The 21,398-nt window shown below is 27.1% G+C and overlaps 2 protein-coding genes across 4 annotated transcripts; one reads left to right on the forward strand and one right to left on the reverse strand.

Moving 5' to 3' along the window:
- Positions 1 to 154: 154 nt before the first annotated feature.
- Positions 155 to 12,389, forward strand: LOC132946771 (THAP domain-containing protein 1-like). Of its 3 annotated transcripts, none has more exons than XM_061016837.1 (7): positions 155 to 348; positions 1,899 to 2,099; positions 2,155 to 2,369; positions 2,685 to 2,934; positions 5,834 to 5,896; positions 5,985 to 6,197; positions 9,537 to 12,389. In XM_061016837.1, exons 1-5 carry the CDS (start codon positions 212 to 214, stop codon positions 5,844 to 5,846), a joined length of 816 nt encoding a protein of 271 aa, XP_060872820.1. In that variant the 5' UTR covers positions 155 to 211; the 3' UTR covers positions 5,847 to 5,896; positions 5,985 to 6,197; positions 9,537 to 12,389. The 3 variants fall into 3 exon arrangements, with proteins under 3 accessions (XP_060872820.1, XP_060872829.1, XP_060872837.1); XM_061016846.1 differs by having other exon boundaries at positions 5,837 to 5,896; XM_061016854.1 differs by having other exon boundaries at positions 2,161 to 2,369.
- Positions 7,489 to 8,509, reverse strand: LOC132939757 (general transcription factor II-I repeat domain-containing protein 2B-like). Its single transcript, XM_061007110.1, has 4 exons — positions 8,278 to 8,509; positions 8,113 to 8,220; positions 7,753 to 8,061; positions 7,489 to 7,658 (listed from the first exon to the last, which is right to left on the reverse strand). Exons 1-4 carry the CDS (start codon positions 8,507 to 8,509, stop codon positions 7,489 to 7,491), a joined length of 819 nt encoding a protein of 272 aa, XP_060863093.1.
- Positions 12,390 to 21,398: the final 9,009 nt, after the last annotated feature.

The raw sequence follows: 21,398 nt of genomic DNA on the forward strand, positions 1-21,398 counted from the left end.
GCCACACTGCCACGGCACAATATTTTGATGTACCTGTTAGCGACGTGGTCGCCAGTTATGCAGCCTTTACCGCGCATGCGCAAGCGATATAATACATATCAACATAATGTTTGGTTAAACAAAGTAATTTATGACCTAATGAGATAAATGATAATTTGTTTTTTAGCTTCAAGTTCCAATTTTCCAACTTAATAACAACCATTTTGGATTGATGTTAGTTATTTTAACTTTTTATTTTATTTTAATTTATAAAATTATTTTTGGTTTAATGGCACCAAAAAAAAGTTATAGTGCTTGTATATTTTGTTTGAATTCACCATACAAAAAGCCAAGCATCTCTTTACACTCGTAAGTCATTATTTTTTTCTAAAATACCAATTGCATTATTAACTGTAAGGTTATTTAACATAATGGAACCTTAAAATTGTTAGTATTTATTCTCATACCTGTTTGATTTTTAGATTCTGAGTTGAACGATAAATGTATTGATTTTACAATGATGTGTGTTTTTTTATTTTTTATTTTTGTGTCAGTCATCACCTTTTAGAACAATAAAAATGCTTGGATTTTCTTCAACAGTATTTTTTTCCGATAGGAAAGTTAATCTAGTTGGTACTTAGGGGGGTCAAAAGTAAAAAATGCCAAGTAGTTTTCAAAAGCGCCATGAAAAACCAAAGGAAAATTAAGGAAAAACGGGAATTTTTATGCAAAATCTGTTTTCGAGAAAATCGATTTTGGTTTAACTCTATAACAAATTAACGTATATACATGACATTTTCACTGGTTGTTTATATTTGCATTTTCAATATACACGATAAAATTTTAAAATTTTTTTGATTTGTTTTGAACTGTTTAGGAACATTTTAAGTTTCCAATTTTATTAGTATTTTTTTCTATGGATGTCAATAAAACCTTATTTGTTGGGTAAAAAAGCTTGAAAATTTAATAGGAGGCTCCTACTATACAATGATATTTGAAAAACATTAAAAATCCTTGGTCACAGTTTTTATGTATAAGCATTTAAAGTTCAAATCTTGACTAAGTACTGAAAAACCACAAAAATTAGCACATTATTTTGAGTTGAGAATTCATAAAAACTTTTTTTTCAAACCAAGATTTGAAATTGTAATACAAGATTATCCATAAGTTTGTCTACCTTTATCAAAAAAAAAATGTCTACAAGAAAGTTAAATTAAATTTTTATTTTTATCATATTTTTAAAACATTGGATATTCACTTGATTTCTCGTGTAACAATTTTGTTATTTTGTTGTAATTAAAAAACGTATGACTGTAGATACTTGAAAATTTTACTGAATGTTTATATTAGCATTTTCTATACACTATAAAATTTTGAAAATAATTTGACTCTTTTTGAGCTGTTTACGGAGATTGTCAGTTTCAAATTTTTTTAGTTTTTTTACTATTAATATCAATAAAATTGTATTTGTTGAGTAAAAAAGCGTGAAAATTTAATATAAAGCTCCTGATATATCGTTCTAATAGCACTTGAATAATATTAAAAATACATAGGCACAATTTTTTTTATAAGCATTTAAAATTCAATTTTGACAAAATTTATCAAATTTAAAATTTAATAATTATTTTGTAGTTAAAAATTTATAAAATGTTCAACTTTTATAGCTAAGGATTGAAAATTGAAAACAAGGCCCCATGTAAATAGGTTATATATAAATTACTTTATTCACAATAATATCATCAAATATACTTGGTAATATCATAGGCTGACTGACCGTTTTCACTCAGAATCGTTTTTCTTATACAATGATATTATATCATTGAATTCAAATTTAACACCATCCATTACAGTGACCCACTTTTAACCTACTGTATAGCAGAGCGACATCCATTTATTATAAATTTATTTTGATTGTTTAGGTTCCCTAAAGATCAATCAAGGCGATCTTTGTGGCTTACAGCTTGTGGTTTAACTGAAGAAGATTACAAGCCTTCTAGAAAACTATGTTCACAACATTTCAAACGAGATTGTTATAAGACTGGGACTCGTTTGAATATTTTAAAACCAAATTCAGTTCCCACAAAGCTTAACAAACATGCAAAAGAATTTTTTGAATCGACGTATGTTAAAGTTTATTATGATATTTAAGTAAATATTTTAAAGTAAAATCAATAGATATAGGTGCATTCATAAGATGCCTGAGATTTCCTCTCGCAAGGTGCCTGAGTTACTGACTTCCCAAATTGACGAGCAGACTGTTTCAACTGTGAAATTGGAACCTGCTTCAACTGTGAAATTGGAACCGGTTTCAACTGTGAAATTGGAACCTGTTTCAATTGTGAAATTGGAACCTGTTTCGGACTGTGAGATGGAAACTTCTCCAATTGATGGTAGGTAGTGAACAAATTGACATATTATCAAAGTCAATGGTACTTAAAAATATACATATACCTAGGCTTTTCTCTGTTTTTATTGATATTTAATTTTAAAGTAGATAACTATGTAATATATTCATATACTAATACTAGTTTAAAGCTAAATATCAATAAAAGCCTATGAGATGCTCTAGAATCTATATAATATTCTTTCCTTTAAGTTTGATATTAGGTGAACTCTCTATAATATTAAAACTAATAACACAAAACTAATTATTATTTATAACTACCGCATACCATTACATAAGATTTAATATGGATTGGTTTTAGATACTTTTGAACAAAAGTCACATATATATTATGAAGGCGATGAAACTACGCCAGACTTAGCCACTTGGAGGGAAGCCAAACGTAATTTCACTAAAGCTAGATGTCAAGTAATTGAACAACGGAAAAAAATTAAATATTTAAATTTGAAAGTAAGCAGACTCCACAAAAGACTGTCATCTATGGCTAAATCATTAAATGATTTGAAAAAAAAAAAAATCTTCCAACTGAACAAGCTCAGGGTACTATTATGGTAAATTTAATTTTTAAATCTATATAATATGACCTAAGATGTACCCACCCTTCCCCCCCACCCTCATCACCAATTACAAATCAAGAAGCAACGTTTTATTACACTCGTCGAGCATGTTTACAATCATTGTCCATTGATAAGATATAAGACTAGTAGCAGCTTGCAACTCTCAAGTCTCAATAGCAATAGGTAGTATAGTGTAATGCGCAAGTGCACACTCTAAAATTTGAAATTCTGTATCCAAATTCTGACAGTTATTCTAAAAAGTTGTTTATGAATGTATTATGATCTGAGATTTGAACTCACAATTAAAATTTAAAGTTCAAGTGAAAGTTTATCAATTTAACATAGATCAACTATGTTGTTTTATTATGCAAGTCCTCAACTTTCACAGTGCCATGCTTAATATTACACAAGTTGGTTATTGAAATGTTAATAAAAATTAAACATAATATATTAGCCTGTATATAGTATATTATACAAAATGTCAATGTAATATTGCTATTGTCTTGATCCTTGCAATAGCTTGCAACGGCGCTGCATCTAAGCATAAAATCTATACCTAATAACACAATAACTTATATTTATATTTCAACATTTAATGTTTACTTTCCCAAATGACTTATCTTGGCTAAAACGTTGTGGATATACTGAAGAAGAATTTTTACCGTATAGTAAACTTTGTTCCCTACATTTCGATGAAAATTTTTATAAAACCACTGAATTAGGAACGATATTTAAAAACAATGCCATTTCAACAAAATTTAAAAACATTTATAAATTCAATTTTGGTAAGAAGAGTTAACCCTTTATAGGGCAGAACAAAAAAAATCACCAGATTGTTCTAATAATTGGTATACATGCAGTATGGAGTACTTTAATTTTGGGGAAAATATTGGAAAATTTTTAATTTGTTTTGCATGGTTGGTAAAGTGGTGGGAAAATAGTTTCCCTTTGCACCTTTACGACCATGGGATTTACTGAACGGGCAATGGTAATATATTTCCTACTTATGCGTTTACTTAGAAAAATATATAAGACTCATTCAGACTAATATAAATATTATAAAAATAAAAAAAGTAAATAAATATGTTGTAAAACATTGAAAACACAACCCTTCAAATATTTTACAACATTTCTATAATGCACATCCCTAAGAAATTTATTTAAAACTCATAAATAATAATAAAAAAAAAAAAAACAATTGAACTTCTACTTACCTAGTTGATTTATAAATCACAATATTATTTTTTATTACTTAGTAAAATATTTTCATATTCTTATAAATATGTAATAAAACTAAAGTTGATAAAAAATTAATAATAATAATTATATATCTTGAGAATAAAAATCAACAACCTGATACATTTCTAATAAAATAAAGTATAACTTATCTCATTTTAACAAAAAAATTCAAATAGTTTATAATATTTCTATAATGCTCATCCCAAAAAATGTATTTATAATTCATAAATAATGATAAAAAAAAAAAAAACAATTGAACTTATACTTAGTTGGTTTACAAATCACAATATTGTTTGTTATTACTTAGTAAAATATTTATAAATTAAATATTTTCAATAGGTAAGTCATCAATATTAACTTCATCTAAATATACAAGTAGTTGCTGTAGCTGAGTTGGTACATAATCCTTATCTTTCTCAGTGTCATCCATTTCCTCATCTGAGCTTGACATAATATCTTCTAACAACTCCAAATCACTATGTATATCTGACAAAATAAAATTATCTATCAATATATTTTACCAATAACTATAATAATTAAAATATAAATTATAATATAAATTCATGACACAGAAAATACATTTTAAATAAACCAACAACAAAATAAGATAACACAGAAAAACGCGCTAAAATGTTATCTTTAAATTAATACCACCATAGACTTTGTAAGTTAAGCTGTTTATTTATTAAAACATTAAAACAAAGAACAACAAATGTAAACATTGCCAGCTTTATACATGCGACTTCAACATTCGTCACAACTCACAACTGTAGTATAAAGACGGCTATCTATATAGTTGTTGTATATAATATCTATGGACGTTATCGATTTATTCTTAGATCATATACAATGGCTGGAGCTATGTGTGTATTTCTCTTATACCGAGCTGTGTCCAACATAACTCCCATCACCCATTACATTTCAAGGAACAACGAGTTATTGCGCATGCGTTGCGCCAACAACCACTATAAAATATCTAATAAGTGGGGGGTTATGTTGGACACAGAAAATGATTAAAGTAGCTCCAGAGAATAAAGTGAAGGAGCACCTTTTGAGTTTAACATGGGTTCTTATGGGGCACAGATATGCAACACCTGTTGGAATATCGGTATTGTTGGTAGAAAGGTAATTCCCATTATTCTTTGTTTCTTGCGAGACTGATATTGCGAATAGAGGTAATTAGCTTTATCCTAACAAACTAAGTAAGTACTTTGTAAGTAAAATTGCAACTTGCAAATACATGTAACAATGCATGCAAATCAGTGTAACCAGACAGAAAGAATTTTACATTTTTGTTATGTACATGGATCTACTGATATTCCAACAAATTAAACAGATTTTTGAGTGCTCCTTCTGGATATTATTATTATTATTCTGTGGTAGCTCCATCCATTGTATAATAATATGATCTAAGGATTTATTTCTCTTATTTGAAATGTTATCAAATACATATAATTGATACTGTCGTATACAGAAAAAAATAACATTTTTTTTTCAAACAAGTGGGAAAAATATTACCTGTGACCACACGGCTAGAATTTTTTTGTCTTGGGTGGGAAATATATATCCCCTTGCCCTATAAAGGCCCTATAAAGGGTTAAGAATAATTCAAATTTTCTTAACAATAGATTAATATAAAATTATTTTATTTTAGCAGTTCAATGTGAGGATTCTAGTTCGAAGATGGCGATGAACGTGTCTGTTGAGAACATTCTAGGTATACCAATTAATTATTTGTATTACTATTATTAATATAGCACACGTTTTCTTTTATATATTATATTAATTTTCTTTTTTAATTTAAGAAACACCAAAATGTCAAAAGAGGTATTGTTATATTGATGACATAAAAACTCTTGATTTGAGTACACCTCAACGCTAAACATGCAAGAAAAACATTATGATGTGGCATTAAAATCTTGAAACATAGAAGAAAAATTAGTCAAATTCAACGTCTATTTTCCATTATCTGGAAAAAACAAAATTTAATCAGTGAAGCAGTCCTTGGTACAATTTTGGTTAGCAAATTGTTTTCATTATATATAGTGTGTGATATATTGTGATATATTGTGGGTTTTCGTGTATTTAATAGGATAAAATATGTTTGACTATAATGTTTATGCTGTATTCTAGTGATTCTTTTTACAGTAAAGACTTATCATCTCTACAAGTATTCAGGTTTCTGAAGATTCAATTATATTTTTAAAACTTTTACTTTTTTTAATGACTTCATCATACATTTTTAATTTCATATTATTCCAAATCAGAACGATGAAAAATAATAAAAAAAACTCACAATTGTTTGAAAGAATTACTCTGCTTATAAATAAAAAGTTTTAATTATTATATAATTAGGTATATTATTATTGTATGCACAGCTGTATTACTAAAACACTAAATGCATTATATAATAATCGGTAAAAATGCAAAACATATATTTGAGACAAAATCTTTTAATATGTATAAACATTTAACAAAGTTGGTAAATTGTGTGTTTATATTAAAAATTAATGTTTGGCACCATGGTTTTTGTTGGTGCTTAAAATGTATATGTTACCGTCAATGATGTAAATTAGTTAATAATGTAAAATAAATGCCTAGCCAATATCATAATTTTCTAACATTAGTCGATATTGTAAATTCCTAGGCTGACAACATAGACAATGTTGTAAAATTCATATATTTTGTTAACATATTTACAACTATGACCTAGGATATTACCTTAATGTCTAATACTGATAGACAATGTTTATAATTTTATTTATCAAAATATTTAAATTGGGTCAGAAATTTAATAACCTATAGAAGATAAATAATACATAACATTACATAAATAAAATAAATTTAATCGTTTATTTTCATAATTTATGGACAATTTTGGAGGTAGGTACAATAGGTACATACTAGATACATGTTATGCAATGTGCTAGTAGGCAAGCACGTGTACAAATATTATAATTTAATTAATTATTATATCTAATAAGTTATTGTGATTTATAGTGTGTAAAATAAAGATGACAGATGTATACTATAAACCAGGGGTCGGCAACCTTTTTACCTACACGGGCCATAATTTGTTTCAGTTTTAATGGAGGGCCGCATACAAAATTAAAATATTAAAAAATATAATTTTAACAAATAATACTAATATATTTACAGATAGCAACAAACATATTATTATGAATTTAACATTGCAGTTGTGCTTATTAACTAATTTTTAATTAAATACATTAGTAGAGACAATTTAAAAGTTTAAAAATAATTATTAATTAATTCTTGAATGCAATTTAGTATACAAATATTAAGTTACTAGTGTGATTTTTGAGGTTGAATTTTTCCCGCCAATTCATTTATATCCGCTTTTAAATTGGATGTTAATATCCTTAAAACAGCGTTCAAGTGTTCATCGTTTAACCGTGAACAATATTTATTTTTTTCGGAATTTAAGTATTGAGAATGTCTGCTCACAAATATATGTGCTACCAAAAGCAGTAATCATTTTTTTAGCAAAACTTTTAATGCCTTTAAAATCTATTTCAGAAAGACTTGAATAAAATATTTTTAGGTCATTACTTTCTTTAAAAGCATTTTTAAGAATATCGTTGTTTTGCAATTCTATGACTTCCATCTGTAAATTAGATTCAACATCGTCAATGTCGACAGAAAAAGGGTTTTGAAACAATTTGATTTTATTCTCTTGTACGTAAAAATCAGAAAATCGTATTGAAAATTCATTTTGTAGGTTTTCTATTATATTTAAAAAATTAATTTTTGTAGTTTCCCAATTTAAAGTTGATTTGGTTGATTCTAATACAGTTTTACAGCATACAAAATGATCCAAGTGCTTTTCATTAATATGTTTGTGTAATAATTTTAATTTCACTTTAAATGATTTTATATTTGAATACATATCTGACAACAATTTGTCTTTACCTTGCAGTTTTGTATTCAGCTCATTTAATAAAGTTGTTATATCAGTTAAAAATGCCAGATTAAGAACCCACTTTTCATTTGATAATTCTGGTACAATTTTTCCTTTTTCTGACATAAAAATATTTATTTCATTTCGTAAAATAAAAAACCGTTTCAAAACCACACCTCTACTCAACCACCTTACTTCGGAAAAATATATTACATCCCCATATTCAGCATCGCATTCTTCCAAAAATATTTTGAATTGACGATGTGCCAAAGCATTTTTGCGTATGTAGTTAACCGTCGATACTACAATATTCATTACATCTTTCCATGCTAAAACTTTGCAACATAATGCCTCTTGATGTATGATGCAATGAAATATCATAGGTGCTTCATGTCTTTCTTCCACCATTTTCGCATTTATTCTCCCAATTAATCCTTTATTAATTCCACTCATATTTCTACCACCGTCTGTAGTAACACTAACTAGTTTATTCCAACTTAATCCAAGTTTTTTAAATGTTTTGTCAATTTCGATAAATAAGTCTTCTCCCGTTGTAGTTCCCTTCAAACTACATAATTCAGCTAATTCTTCAGAAATATTGAAATTAAAATCAATTCCCCATGAATTATATTTGGAGGGCCTCAGCAAAAAGTTTCGAGGGCCGCGGGTTGCCGGTGCCTGCTATAAACGGCTATATTTTACTTAATATTTACCTAATGTAAGACCATCGAAATATTATATTAGGGCCGAAAAGTTTGTTTTTGTCAGTACTGATTATAAATAAATCCATACATTTATTTCACAACCCAAAGCCATTATTAATTTGACAAACAAATATTTTTTTTAAATTTAATTTAAAATTATTTTATACATTACAAAGAAATATTTGAATGAAAAAAAAAGATAATATAGTTTATTTATCCCTTAAAATATAATAAAATATATAATAAAAAGCTCATGTTGAGATAAATGAGTTATTAAAATTTCTTAATTATAAAATTTAGAAATAATATTTTTTAAACATTTATATATATAACTGTTTACAACTTATAATAAATGCCTAAAATTAGAGTTCACTTAGCAACCAGTTTGAATTAAATTTGAATTGATATAACATTTTTATCAATCATTTCTAAAAAAAACCCGGAATTACCGTCCTTACTTAAGAAATATATCTAAAAGCATCATTACCTGAGAATTATGAACATTAACATAATTTCCTAGTCAATATTGTATACTGTCTAATTTGTTTAGAAATATCATTATTGATTCAACATTAACAATAATTCCTTAATTTACGTCTTTGCCGGTAACACATACATTATTAAAAACCTTGACATGTTAAAATTTAATAGTTCTGTTACTTTTAATGTTACAATGTGTTTTGATATAATTTGATATAATAATAATCTAAACTGCAATTATTTTTTTATAGATAAATACTTCTCAGTCAACTAAGGATATGACAAATAGAGTATTCACCTGCTATGCGAAGCTTTGCTGTTACTTTGCAATTTTATTCCGCAAAAGCATACACGTTTGTAAGGAAAACATTTAAAAATGTACTGGTTCATCCTAAACTTGTGGTATCCAGTTGTCAAAAGAGAGCCTGGGTTTACCAATGCAGCTTTAAAATATACGGTCGTATGTAAGCCAATCATCTTAACCAGTTGTATGCAATATTTGTATTTCTGAAATGATAATAAGAAAACAAATTTCTTAAAATGGTTAATTCTATGGAAAAGTGGATTTAGGTACTATGCTAAGTAGTAAAGAATAAAGATGATAATCAAGATAGTGACATGAAGCAACAAATAATATAGTTTACTTGGCTTTTGGAAAGTGCCTCTTGGATTTCAATGGATAAGAAAATCCATCGTTTTTTTGGAAGTGAAAAAGCTAATATTTTAACCAAGTGTTTTGAATTAATGAAATAAATAGATGTAATATGTCATTCAATCACATTTGATGGTGCTCCAAACAACTTATCGATATGCATTTCTTTGGGTGCAAACTTTGATTACATTTCTTCATCACAATCAAGCAACACAAGAACAAACAAATCCAATTTATATCTTTCGGAATACAGGCATATGTTAAAACTAGTTTGCAATACTTAAGGTGAGAAACAAGTTTTTCTAAATGGTAAAGAGGAAATAATTAGATGGAACCATATTGTTAAATTACAAGAACTACAAGAGACTTAATAGATTAAAAAGATAATAAATTTTAAACAAAATCATACAATATTATGAAAATGAGATGAATGTGCACTCAGCTGCACAAACTTTAAGTAAAAATATATGCTGTAGCTTAACATTCTGTGAAGAGTTAAAACTATTATCAGGATCAAAAGCTACTGCAGAGTTTTGCAAAGTTTTAAACAATGGGTTTGGTTTAACTGATTACCATAACAATTTGGGAAAAGGACGTTATTTTTGTCCAATTAATGATGAAATGATAATTTATATTAAATATTTCTTATATTATTTTAAAGACTATATTGAAGGTCTGAAATATTATGATATTAATAGCCAACAGCAAGGTATACATAATATGAAAAGCCAACGCAAAACTGGATTTTTTGGCCTTATTATGTTATGTCTTACTTATCATTTAAAATGTATTTATGAAGTGAAATCCTATGGGATGTCATACCTTCTATCTTATACAATTAGTCAATATCATTTTGAAGTATTTTTCAGTGCAATGCGAAATCCTGATGGATTTTACAACAAACCTAATACAATAGAATTTTGATCTGCGTACAAACAATTACTTATCCAATATGAAATTATTGGTTCTGCATAATGAAAACTGCACTCTATTGGATAACTTAATCATATTCTTTGAATGTACAAATAACGAAACAATGCTCATGCACTTTGCCATTATAATGATTAATGGAATTTGAACATGATTATGATTATTGCATGCCTCAATTGGAAGAGCCTTTATATTAATGAAATTGTTAAATACATCAGTGGATTTAAAGTCTGTTTAAAAAAAATACCTACATCAGAAAATTGTTTACAAATAGTTGATGACGGAAAACATGGTTACTGGCCGTAACTTACTGCATCAATATTATTAAAATTAAAAATAAAGGTAAACTGATCAAAACATATGTCTTGCAACTGGATATGTAATACGAATGCATGATGACATATTATCATATTACTACTTACCAAAAATAAACTAAATTTTGAGCATTAAATCGTTGAACGAAGTTTGTTTTGAAACATACATATTTCATTCGAGCACAATGAAAAATCATATACTGAATCAAGATGTTTTTGATAATCACAGATCACAATTAATTCAATTAATAATTTGTCATTACATCAAGATTAGATTACACCATTTTGCTAAGATTTTTTTTGCATACATTATCAATTTCAAGGAAAATTATCCGAAGAAATTTCACAAAATTAATTTTATTTAAAAATCAACAATAGGTACACATTGCACATTATATTAATTAGACTAAATTAAATTATTTTAGAATAACATTATACTTACTATTTTTTTTATGGGTACAAACTTATATAAATAATGCCATGGTCGATATAACTATTGACAATAATATAATAATATACAATATGTTAATATACTTCTATACTATTTTCTTTTTATTAATAGGAATGGTAATGACTCATGCCTTTAGATATTATTTATTATTAATAATTATATTTATGTTGTCTACTTTTTTCATTTGTATTTTGTAAGGTCTAAATAACAGTAGAATAATTTTAATATATTGTAATATTGTATTATATCATTATTAGATACTTACATCATACATTCATACAAGGATATTATTAAATAAAATATTAAGACTAGGTAATAGTAATTGTATACATTTTATTTTAAATTTTTACTATTTAGCGCTATTGTCTTTGTCGCTTGTGCATGCACTAACTAGTGGTTTGCTCTGAAAAACTATGAAATAAGTGCAGGGTTAAGTTGGTCACAGCAAATTTATAAAGTTCCCCATAAATTATAATATTACGGATCTAGTATAAATTTATAAATGTACCTATCTAGATTATTATTACTAATACAATTAAGATCAGAAAAAATATAATCAAAATAAATAATACATTTTTTTCAGTTTATATTTTATTTTTACAATATGTGTATTAAATTATAAACCATATAACTAGATAGCTACTTTTGATAGGATACCATAGGTACTAGATTTGTTCATTATAATATAATAGTATGTACAATAATTAATTTTTTTACAATAAGAAAAAAAATTAAACACTTATAAACTATAAAAAAATCATTGAATTCATTTTTGTTTTACTTACCTATACATTTTTTTTAGGTATAATATGTTAATTTAACATTGGTGTTCCTAGAGATTTAAAAGATAACTTACAATGAAAATATGAAATATTGGAACAGATGCAGTTTAGCTCCAAAGCGATTTTTGTAAATTGTTTTTCTTTAAAATGTGTGTTTTGCTTGCTTTAACATTTTGGTGGAATCGAAAATTATCTGATATAATATTAAGATCTATTGTACTTAGTTTATATTTTTTTGTTAATAAAAAAAAAACCGCAACGCTTAGAAATGCTCATGGCAAACTTGTCTACTTCAACAGTGTATAACTTTGAAACTAAGGCCGACCGACAAATTCTAATTGCATCACTGATTGTACTTAACTGATTAAAATACAAAGGTTTTCAAAAAAAAATTTCAAAACCTAACCACGTTTATGCCGCAAAATACTAGTCATACTTTACATTTTAAGGAATAACTTTTTTGTGGGGGGGCAAAATGTTAAAATACGGCCATGCATACGAAAAACGATTCTGAGTTAAAACATGTCATCCTAATTGGTCGACTAATCAATTTAATAATTTAAAAAAAAATTAATAAAAATCGAAAATATCTCTTGGTTTTAAATAACATAACTTTGCGGTAAACTTTTTTTTTGATGAATTTTGTCAAAATTTGAATTTTAAATGCGTACACATATTAATTGTGCCAATATATCTTTAATATTTTTGAACTTCCATTAAAGAGACTTATAAGGAGCCTTGTATTACATCTTTAAGCGTTTTTACTAAGTAAAAAACTAATTATTAAGAATAATTTAAAAAAAATTCTCGGGTGGTATTTTACAAGAAAATCCTAAAACCTGAGACCTTTTTTCCCGAATAAACTTTTTCCGAAAGTCCCAAAGCCCTAAGCCTTTTTTCCCGAAAATCCCGCCATTTTCTTTTTGGCCGAACTCTTACTTTTAGTCTTCGACTCAGCTCCAAGATAATTATCTTTACATCAGCTTGTTCTTTTTGGAACTCACTGAGAGCAGAGTAAAGGTAATAGGATGATGTTTTCCAATAATGAGCTCGAAGTGATTGTGCCACTTCTCGCTTACATTATTTGTTTTATGTAAACCAATTCCAAATTTCTAGTCGATAACGTGGAAGAATCCCTTGTCTTCTTCCTTGACCTATTACTCCAAGAACATAATTGTTTCAATATATTCAAAAATTGGTAATAGATCAGGCGTATCATTTTCCAAGAGCATGGAAATGCGAGAAACTAGAAAGGTAGGTACGAACTACGAATGCCAACGCTAGCATAATATAAGTGTAAACTTTCAATGAACGATCGACGGGGTCATTTTTTTCAACCGTAAGTATCTTCTCGGTGAGAGTACTTAAGTACCCAAGTCAGAAAGTGTTTTGGATTAGTTGGCAAACTTTTCTTTATATGTAAGAATAGATAAATTTAGAATGGATTCGTGGAAATGTGGAAAAAATAAATACCTCCGGACTTGACCCATTGATTTCTTTAAATTATTAAATTAGGTTGTGTAGATGACTCCTGGTCAGCCATAATGGTAAAGTAAAATAAAATAAAAATAATTTTGGCAATATAATTTACAATAAAACACACTAATTGTATTGATATTTGATTACAACAGCCAATAGCACGCGAATAACGCGGTTCTACGATTACAACAATGTGATGATATCGGTGTAAAATACAAATTAGTTAAATGTTCATGTAGCGTCGTAGCGAAGATATAATATATAGGCACACGACGTTGTTATGACGGTAAAGTGCAATGAAGGCAAGATACCCGTACTTTTTTGTAAATACTATCTTTATCGCACTGAAAAAATAATTATTGATATATTCGTATAGCTGTATTTTAGTTATAAGTATAAAATATAATATATGGAAAAAGCTCCTCAAAATAACAAATTTTTTAATTTAATTTTTATTTCGGGAACAATAACCGTGGGAAAAAAATGTTGGGTTTTCGGATTTTCAGGCAAAATACCTACTTAAATATACCATTCGGGAATTTTGATTCAGGAAAAACAATGAGTACCTTCCTAATAAATTGTTACAATGACAGTTGAAAAATATTAATAATAATGTAAGTTTTTTTTTGAAAAGTATTTAAAGTTCAAAGTTTGACAAAATACATCATAACTCAAATTTAACACATCCCTTGAGTTATGATTTAACGATTTAAGCGTACCTATACAGACAATTGGATTCCACATTTTTATAACTTCCGTACCTTGTTGGATGGAAAAGTGAATCTAGTTAGTGCATTCAAGAGGTCAAAATTTAAAATTTCCAATAGTTTTTAAAAGCACCGAGAAAACAAAAAAAAATGTTAAGGAACACCAGGAATTTTTACGCAAAATCGGTTTTTGACAAAATCGATTTTGATTATTGGTGTATGTATAAAACAAATTACATATTACATGACATTTTCACTGAATGTTTATATTAGCATTTTCTATACACCACAACATTTTAAAAATATTTTGACTTGTTTACGGACATTTTCAGTTTCTAATTTTTTTTTTGTTTTTTTTCTATAGATGTCAATCAAATTGTATTCGTTGGGTTAAAAAGCTTGAAAATTTAATACAAGACTAATAATATATTGCTACATTAATAGTTGAAAAATATTACAAATACATGGTCACAAGTATTAAGAGGATGTCACACCCACATGTGTTATCACAGTCTTACAAATGTACAACATACCAAAAACTGTTTTTCACGGGAAAACTTTTCTCGCACCATATTTGTTGTAGAATTACCAAATTTTCACAACACGTAAAAAAGAACTTTATCTGTGCATCGGCGCGCTTTTTTTTTTAATAGCACTATCCAATCATTTTTTATAAGCAAATGAAAAAAACAAAAAAACCATATGTTTAGGAGCAAATAACTTTTATTGTATTTATGTTATCTAAAATATGGGCACGCTATTGGATAGATAATTTTTCACCCTGTATGTTCAGAAATTTTGGAGCCACTAATATGAACACAGAAAGATAAAAGTTGTCCGGCGCAAAACAGTTTTTGCTATGTTGTGCATTAATTGTAGGACGGAGACAACACATGCGGGTGTGACATCCTCTTAAGTTCGATTTTAGACAAAATACGTAAAAATGTTTAAAATGTGCAAATTATGTTGTGCTATATATTCATAAAAATTTTTCTTTTTAATCTAAGATTTAAAAATTTAATATATTATAAGATTTAGATTTGATTGACATTTAAAGAAAAAAACAAAAAAAATTGGAAACTGAATATGTCCTTAAACAGCTCAAAACAAATCAAAATATTTTGAAAATGTTATGGTATATAGGAAATGCTAATATAATATTCAGTTTAAATTTCATGTATCTACGGTCATTTGTTTTAGAGTTACACCAAATACCAAAATCGATCTGGTCAAAAATCAATTTTGGGTAAAAATTCCTGGTTTTCCTTAATTTTTTTTTTGTTTTTCTCTGCGCTTTTGAAAACTACCAACTATAGATTCTATAATTTAAACTTTTCTCTCGTTAAATTAGTAAGATTTTAGTTTAAATGTTCTTTCTCTCAAAATGTCATAAAGTCTATTTTCAGTAACACTTTAAATCGATTTAAAATAAATATAATTAACTAATTACCTAAATTTCCAATATTCCATTTACATGCGTAATAATGTAATATTTAATTTTTTTATGTTTCGATGAGTGGTTTAAGAAATCTATACTCTAAAATTTCAATTAAGATTAATATAGTTACGTGTTAATAAATATTTACAATTTTTGAGAAACTAATGATAGTTTTAGTAACGTATCATTTTTTTATGACAAAAACTCAATAAAAATGATAGAATTTTTACTAGAAATTGAAATAATGCAATTTAGAATAAGTAACAGGGAAAGCCATATTATGAGCAGTGAATATACAGATAGAAAAAAATCAAAATATTAAACAATTAGAATGACAGAAAGAATTGGACATATGAATTGAAGAATTGAAACAAAAATAGAATTTAGAAACAACAATCATAGGAAAAAGATAGATCAAGCAACCAAAGAAGTTAAACAAATAATATATTACATACAAAATAAATATTTGGGGAAAATGTTTAATAACAATGATTATTTTAATAAATAAGAACAACCGAACAATAGGAAATACTCTGATGATAAAAGGGATTCACCCAGGGATAGAAACAACTATGATAAAAAATACTAGGTACATTTCCCACTCACGATTTTCAGAGTATAAAAATAGAGATTCAAGTACAAGGTTAAAATATGATAGGCAAAACGGAGATAAATAGCAAAGTAGAGATAAAAGCCAGATAGATCGAATTACAGGTCCAGAGAACCAACCAAAGATAGCGATCATTATTAATAACTATAAGAAAAATAAAAATAATACTCATTAAAAAGACAACAATTACGAAAGGAATTATAATAAACAAGATGACAGGTATAATTTATTATAGAACTCAATGTAGAGACAGGCATTACTTTAGAAGCAACCGTTATGATAAAAATTAGTATAGACAAAATTACTGGTATACCTAGTAGTATATCAAAAATCAAAAGACTAAAAGAGATAGTATGCGGATAAAGTAATCTGTTATAGGTGAAATAAAACAGGACATTATGCTTACAATTGTGAAAATTCAAAAAAATAGGTAGAATCTGAGTCAAGAGGAAATCGGAATATCCTGTTCGGAAACATAATAATATAAGTTATAATCAAAATAATTCGAAACATAATTAACATAAAGAGATTGGAAAAATTAATTATATATCTTTTAAATGGTATAAAACGGAAAATGTAAACAAATTAACCATTGACAATAATATTTATAACAATGAAAAGGAAGTCGAAAACATATTCATACAAAGTAGTTTGAACCCGTAAAATACATTTCAAAATTTTTAATCAGTAGGTAATGACCGAACAAATTCCACATGCGATTACTCTGAACGCCCAGTAAACATTTTTTTCCTACCTACTAATATTGCAATCAGCCACTGTGTTAGCCAATGTTTCCTACGCCAATTGCCTTACAAGTTAATAATATAATTAAATTAATAGACAAAGATAAAAACATAACCGAGGTAGACCACTTAATAAATAATGAACAGTGGATTCTATACCTCATAACGAAATGTAACTTTAACGATAAACACACATTCTCTAACATTTTAAGTACATTACAAAACACCAAACAATTTTGCATGGATAATAACATAACAACGTTAGCATTACCTAGAGTCTGCAATGGATATGATAAAAAAATGGGACATTATTTTTGATATTATGATAAAATTCCCCAATAAAAATAATAATATGTACATTACCAGAAAACAAAAATGACGAACAGATAAACGATTTTAAAAAGAAAGAATCACTGGGAAACGAAATTATGTTGGGTAGGAATTTTAATAACACGATCAAAGATAAATTAAAAAACAATATTTCACTTATCTCAGCAGGTTCAATCACTTAAATTATAAAAACAGTAATAGTACACGGAGACGCACTTATTATATTATGTCTAAAACAACATGATATATTTAATTCAAAAATCGGTACAACAGAAATAATAGAATGCACTATAAACACAAACCGTAATAATAAACACAAAGTAAAGATTAAATCTAATGAATATGTTACTATTGCATCAAAATCTTGGTAAAAGCCGAAAAATAATATAAAATAAATCCGACAAGACTTTTAAAATTTAATAAGTACCAAAAAAAAAAAATTAGGTAGGTAAAAAAAGGTAATATTAAATTATAATTTGCCTTATAACACAGACTGATTATTGTCACAGAGAACATATTATAAAATCACACAATATTTCCAAATCTACCTTCAATCAGCAAAACTTAAGACTTATCAGCAACCAATATATATATATTATAATAAATATTCAAGAAAAAGAGGGAAACAAAAACGACAAAGATATCATACATTCATACACTAGACTCCTAAAAATTACAAAATCGGATTCAAGGAAGCCAAAACAAGCAAAATTCCAATACTTCTCTTAATAAAAAAAAAAAAATTAAATAAAAACAGCTACAAACCAAATCACAAACATCCATAGAGGGTCAAAAGTGGAAGAATAACGAATGACGTTAACTGATATTTGTCGAAATAAAATTTCAAACTTCAATCCGAGGACATTCTGTAAAAGAGTGATTTGGTCCTATAAAAATAAATCCAATATTAATTGATTTTTACAAATGATTTTTCACAGTATACACAGTATTTAAATTATATAGGTACGCAATACGCATGTTAAACAAAAATAATTAATTATTAAAGGATGCAGTAGGATTAAATTAGTACGTCAGTATAATTTTATAGTCAATAACGCAAATAAATCTAGGGATAAAATTATAGTTAGTAATAAATATAGAAAATAAAACTTTTAAATGTAAAAAAAAGGGCGCGGAAGTAGGTTACAGGAGGGTCACTGTAATGGAATGTGTTAAATAACTTAAATTTGAATTTAATGATTTAATATCATTATTCATTGTTTAGGAAAAACGATTCTAAGCGAACTGACTGACCGTCAGCCGATGATATTACTATAAGTAGGTATATTTGATGATATTATTGTGAATGAAGTAATTTATAACCTATTAACCTATTTACGTGGAACCTTGTTTTAAATTTTCAATCCTTATAAAAGGATACTATAAAAGTTGAATACATTTTTAACTACAAAATATTTATTACATTTTATTTTTGATATATTTTGTCGAAATTTGAACTTTAATTATTTATAAAAAAAAATTGTGCATTTGTATTTTTAATATTTTTCAACTCCTATATAGTAACAACACATCAGGCGCCTTGTATTACATTTTCACGCGTTTTACCCAACAAATAAAACTTTATTGACAGTTATAGAAAAAAAAACTTGAAACGTGGTATCAACAATAACATAAAAAGTAATAAATTATAATAGGTAAATTCTGTTTTCACCAAAATTCTGTACATATAAATACTAACATTTCCAAACAATTTAAACTCAAAACCACAATTTTTTAAAAATTGAGCATTTTGAAGTTTTTTGACCATAACATGATCCAAATTAAGTTTGAGTGGCTTTTAATATTACGAGCATGCAACAGCTCATATTTAAAAAAAAAACTACAAACATTACTTGGTAGGTTAATATTGTTATTAATATTATAATATAAACCATTAATATTGTTTAATTAACGAAAACTTTAAGTTTAGTTCTTTTAAAATAATATACTGATTTATAAAAAATAAAAATTCGTAGTAATAACTGACAAGTAAGTATAGTTGTTGAAGATGGTAAAAACAATTCAAAAAATTATTCGGTAGTGCAGATTATTCGAAAAATTATCAAAAAAATAAAGTTATTTAGTCATGTATTTTATTATTCGATAGTTTGTACTAATATTCGAATAAATTTCAATAGTCTGCACTAGACTAATGTATTGTACCTATCGTGTTTGATGATTCTAAAATCACAATTTTACATAAAATTAATAAAAATTTAACCACATCACTTTATAATAATACTTAAATGATTATCGTCTAATATCGACTATCGTTGATTGCATTGATAGACTTAATCGTAAATAAAATTGTTGAACATAAGTTCCGAAACACTTCATGAGTTATAATGTGTCGGCGTTGTTCGTGTTTTATTTCTTTGCCGAGAATGCCGAAAATTAAACAATCCGTGACAAGTCGTTTAAAAAGTTTCGTGTTGGAATACGCTACGGATATATTTAAAACCGATGGAAGTATTATTTTTTGTAAGTTATGTGATGGGCAGATAAACAATGACAGAAAATTAGTTGTAACTCAGCATAACCATAAACCGATGAACATAAACAAGCTGCTATTAAGAAAAACGAAAACAAAAACTCTGAACTCTGAAGTTCAACATCTATATAGTAACTAATATTAAAAAAAAGTGTTTATTCTCGCAAGGCTTAACATTCCACTTCACAAAATTAGCAACCCTCAAGCATAGGTACTTCAAGAGAAATCCCTAGAGCCTCAGCACAACGCAAAACTTATTTCAGCGACGTATACGAAGAAACTATGAAAAATATACGAGAAAAAGTTAGCAGAAATAAAATATGGGTGTCGATCAATGAGTAAACAGACTCTGAGGGTAGATAATAAATATGTACCTAGCCAACGTTATAATAGGAACTTTAAAAACTGACGCACCGGGAAAAATTTACTGTTGACAACTGAAGTTCTTGAAAAAGTAAATTTTTCAACTATAGTTAAACTTTTTGATAATTTGATGTTTGTTTTTTGGCCTGATGATGGAATTCGTCATAATGACAACTCTACAATACTGGTGAAAGCAGGGTGAACTCTACAATCCCTGTATTCTAAAATGATTCATTTAACATGTCTTCCACATGGTATTCATAGAGTTGCCGAAAATGTATACGCGAATAATTTAAAAAAGTTGATAAACTTATTTCATGAGTTAAACAGGTATTTTTGAAGACTCCTGCACGTGCTTTAGAATTTAAAATCGAAGAACCAAATATACAACTTCCTCCCGAGCCAATATTAACCAGATGGGTACTTGGTTAAAAGCTATGCTTCTTATCACTGTAAGTAAATGTATTGGGTAAAAATAATGGATATAATACAATACTTAGGATTTCAAAAATATTAACTGGACTAGAAAGATTAATGGAGAGTCTACCCGGTGATTTAACAGGTGACGTTATAACATGGATATTTTAAATATGCGTCAACTACTTCAACTTTTGTCAAATGTAGTTTTTCAAAATATAAAAATTTGCTAACGGATAATACCGATTTTTTAACTTTGAAAACATTAAAAAATGTTTAGTGGTTTAATGCAACAGTTTTACAGGTAAGAACAAAATTACTTAGGTACTTGCTTTTTTTTACCAAAGTTAGGTACTGTTGACTGCTTTACCAAGCATTTTTTTTAATTTGAATTATGCTTTACAGA

The sequence above is a fragment of the Metopolophium dirhodum genome, chromosome 1, assembly GCF_019925205.1.
Source record: "Metopolophium dirhodum isolate CAU chromosome 1, ASM1992520v1, whole genome shotgun sequence".
NCBI lineage: Eukaryota > Metazoa > Arthropoda > Insecta > Hemiptera > Aphididae > Metopolophium > Metopolophium dirhodum.

What these genes read in the sequence shown, in the direction of transcription:
- LOC132939757 (XM_061007110.1), bottom strand. Translation starts at nt 8,509, where the DNA reads ATGGTGGAAGAAAGACATGAAGCACCTATGATATTTCATTGCATCATA. An exon ending in AGTAAGGTGGTTGAGTAGAG is followed by an intron (nt 8,221 to 8,277) that starts GTGTGGTTTTGA and finishes TTTTTATGTCAG; the next exon opens with AAAAAGGAAAAATTGTACCA. An exon ending in GCTGAATACAAAACTGCAAG is followed by an intron (nt 8,062 to 8,112) that starts GTAAAGACAAAT and finishes AATCATTTAAAG; the next exon opens with TGAAATTAAAATTATTACAC.
- LOC132946771 (XM_061016837.1), top strand. Translation starts at nt 212, where the DNA reads ATGTTAGTTATTTTAACTTTTTATTTTATTTTAATTTATAAAATTATT. An exon ending in AAAGAATTTTTTGAATCGAC is followed by an intron (nt 2,100 to 2,154) that starts GTATGTTAAAGT and finishes TAAAATCAATAG; the next exon opens with ATATAGGTGCATTCATAAGA. An exon ending in GGAAACTTCTCCAATTGATG is followed by an intron (nt 2,370 to 2,684) that starts GTAGGTAGTGAA and finishes GATTGGTTTTAG; the next exon opens with ATACTTTTGAACAAAAGTCA.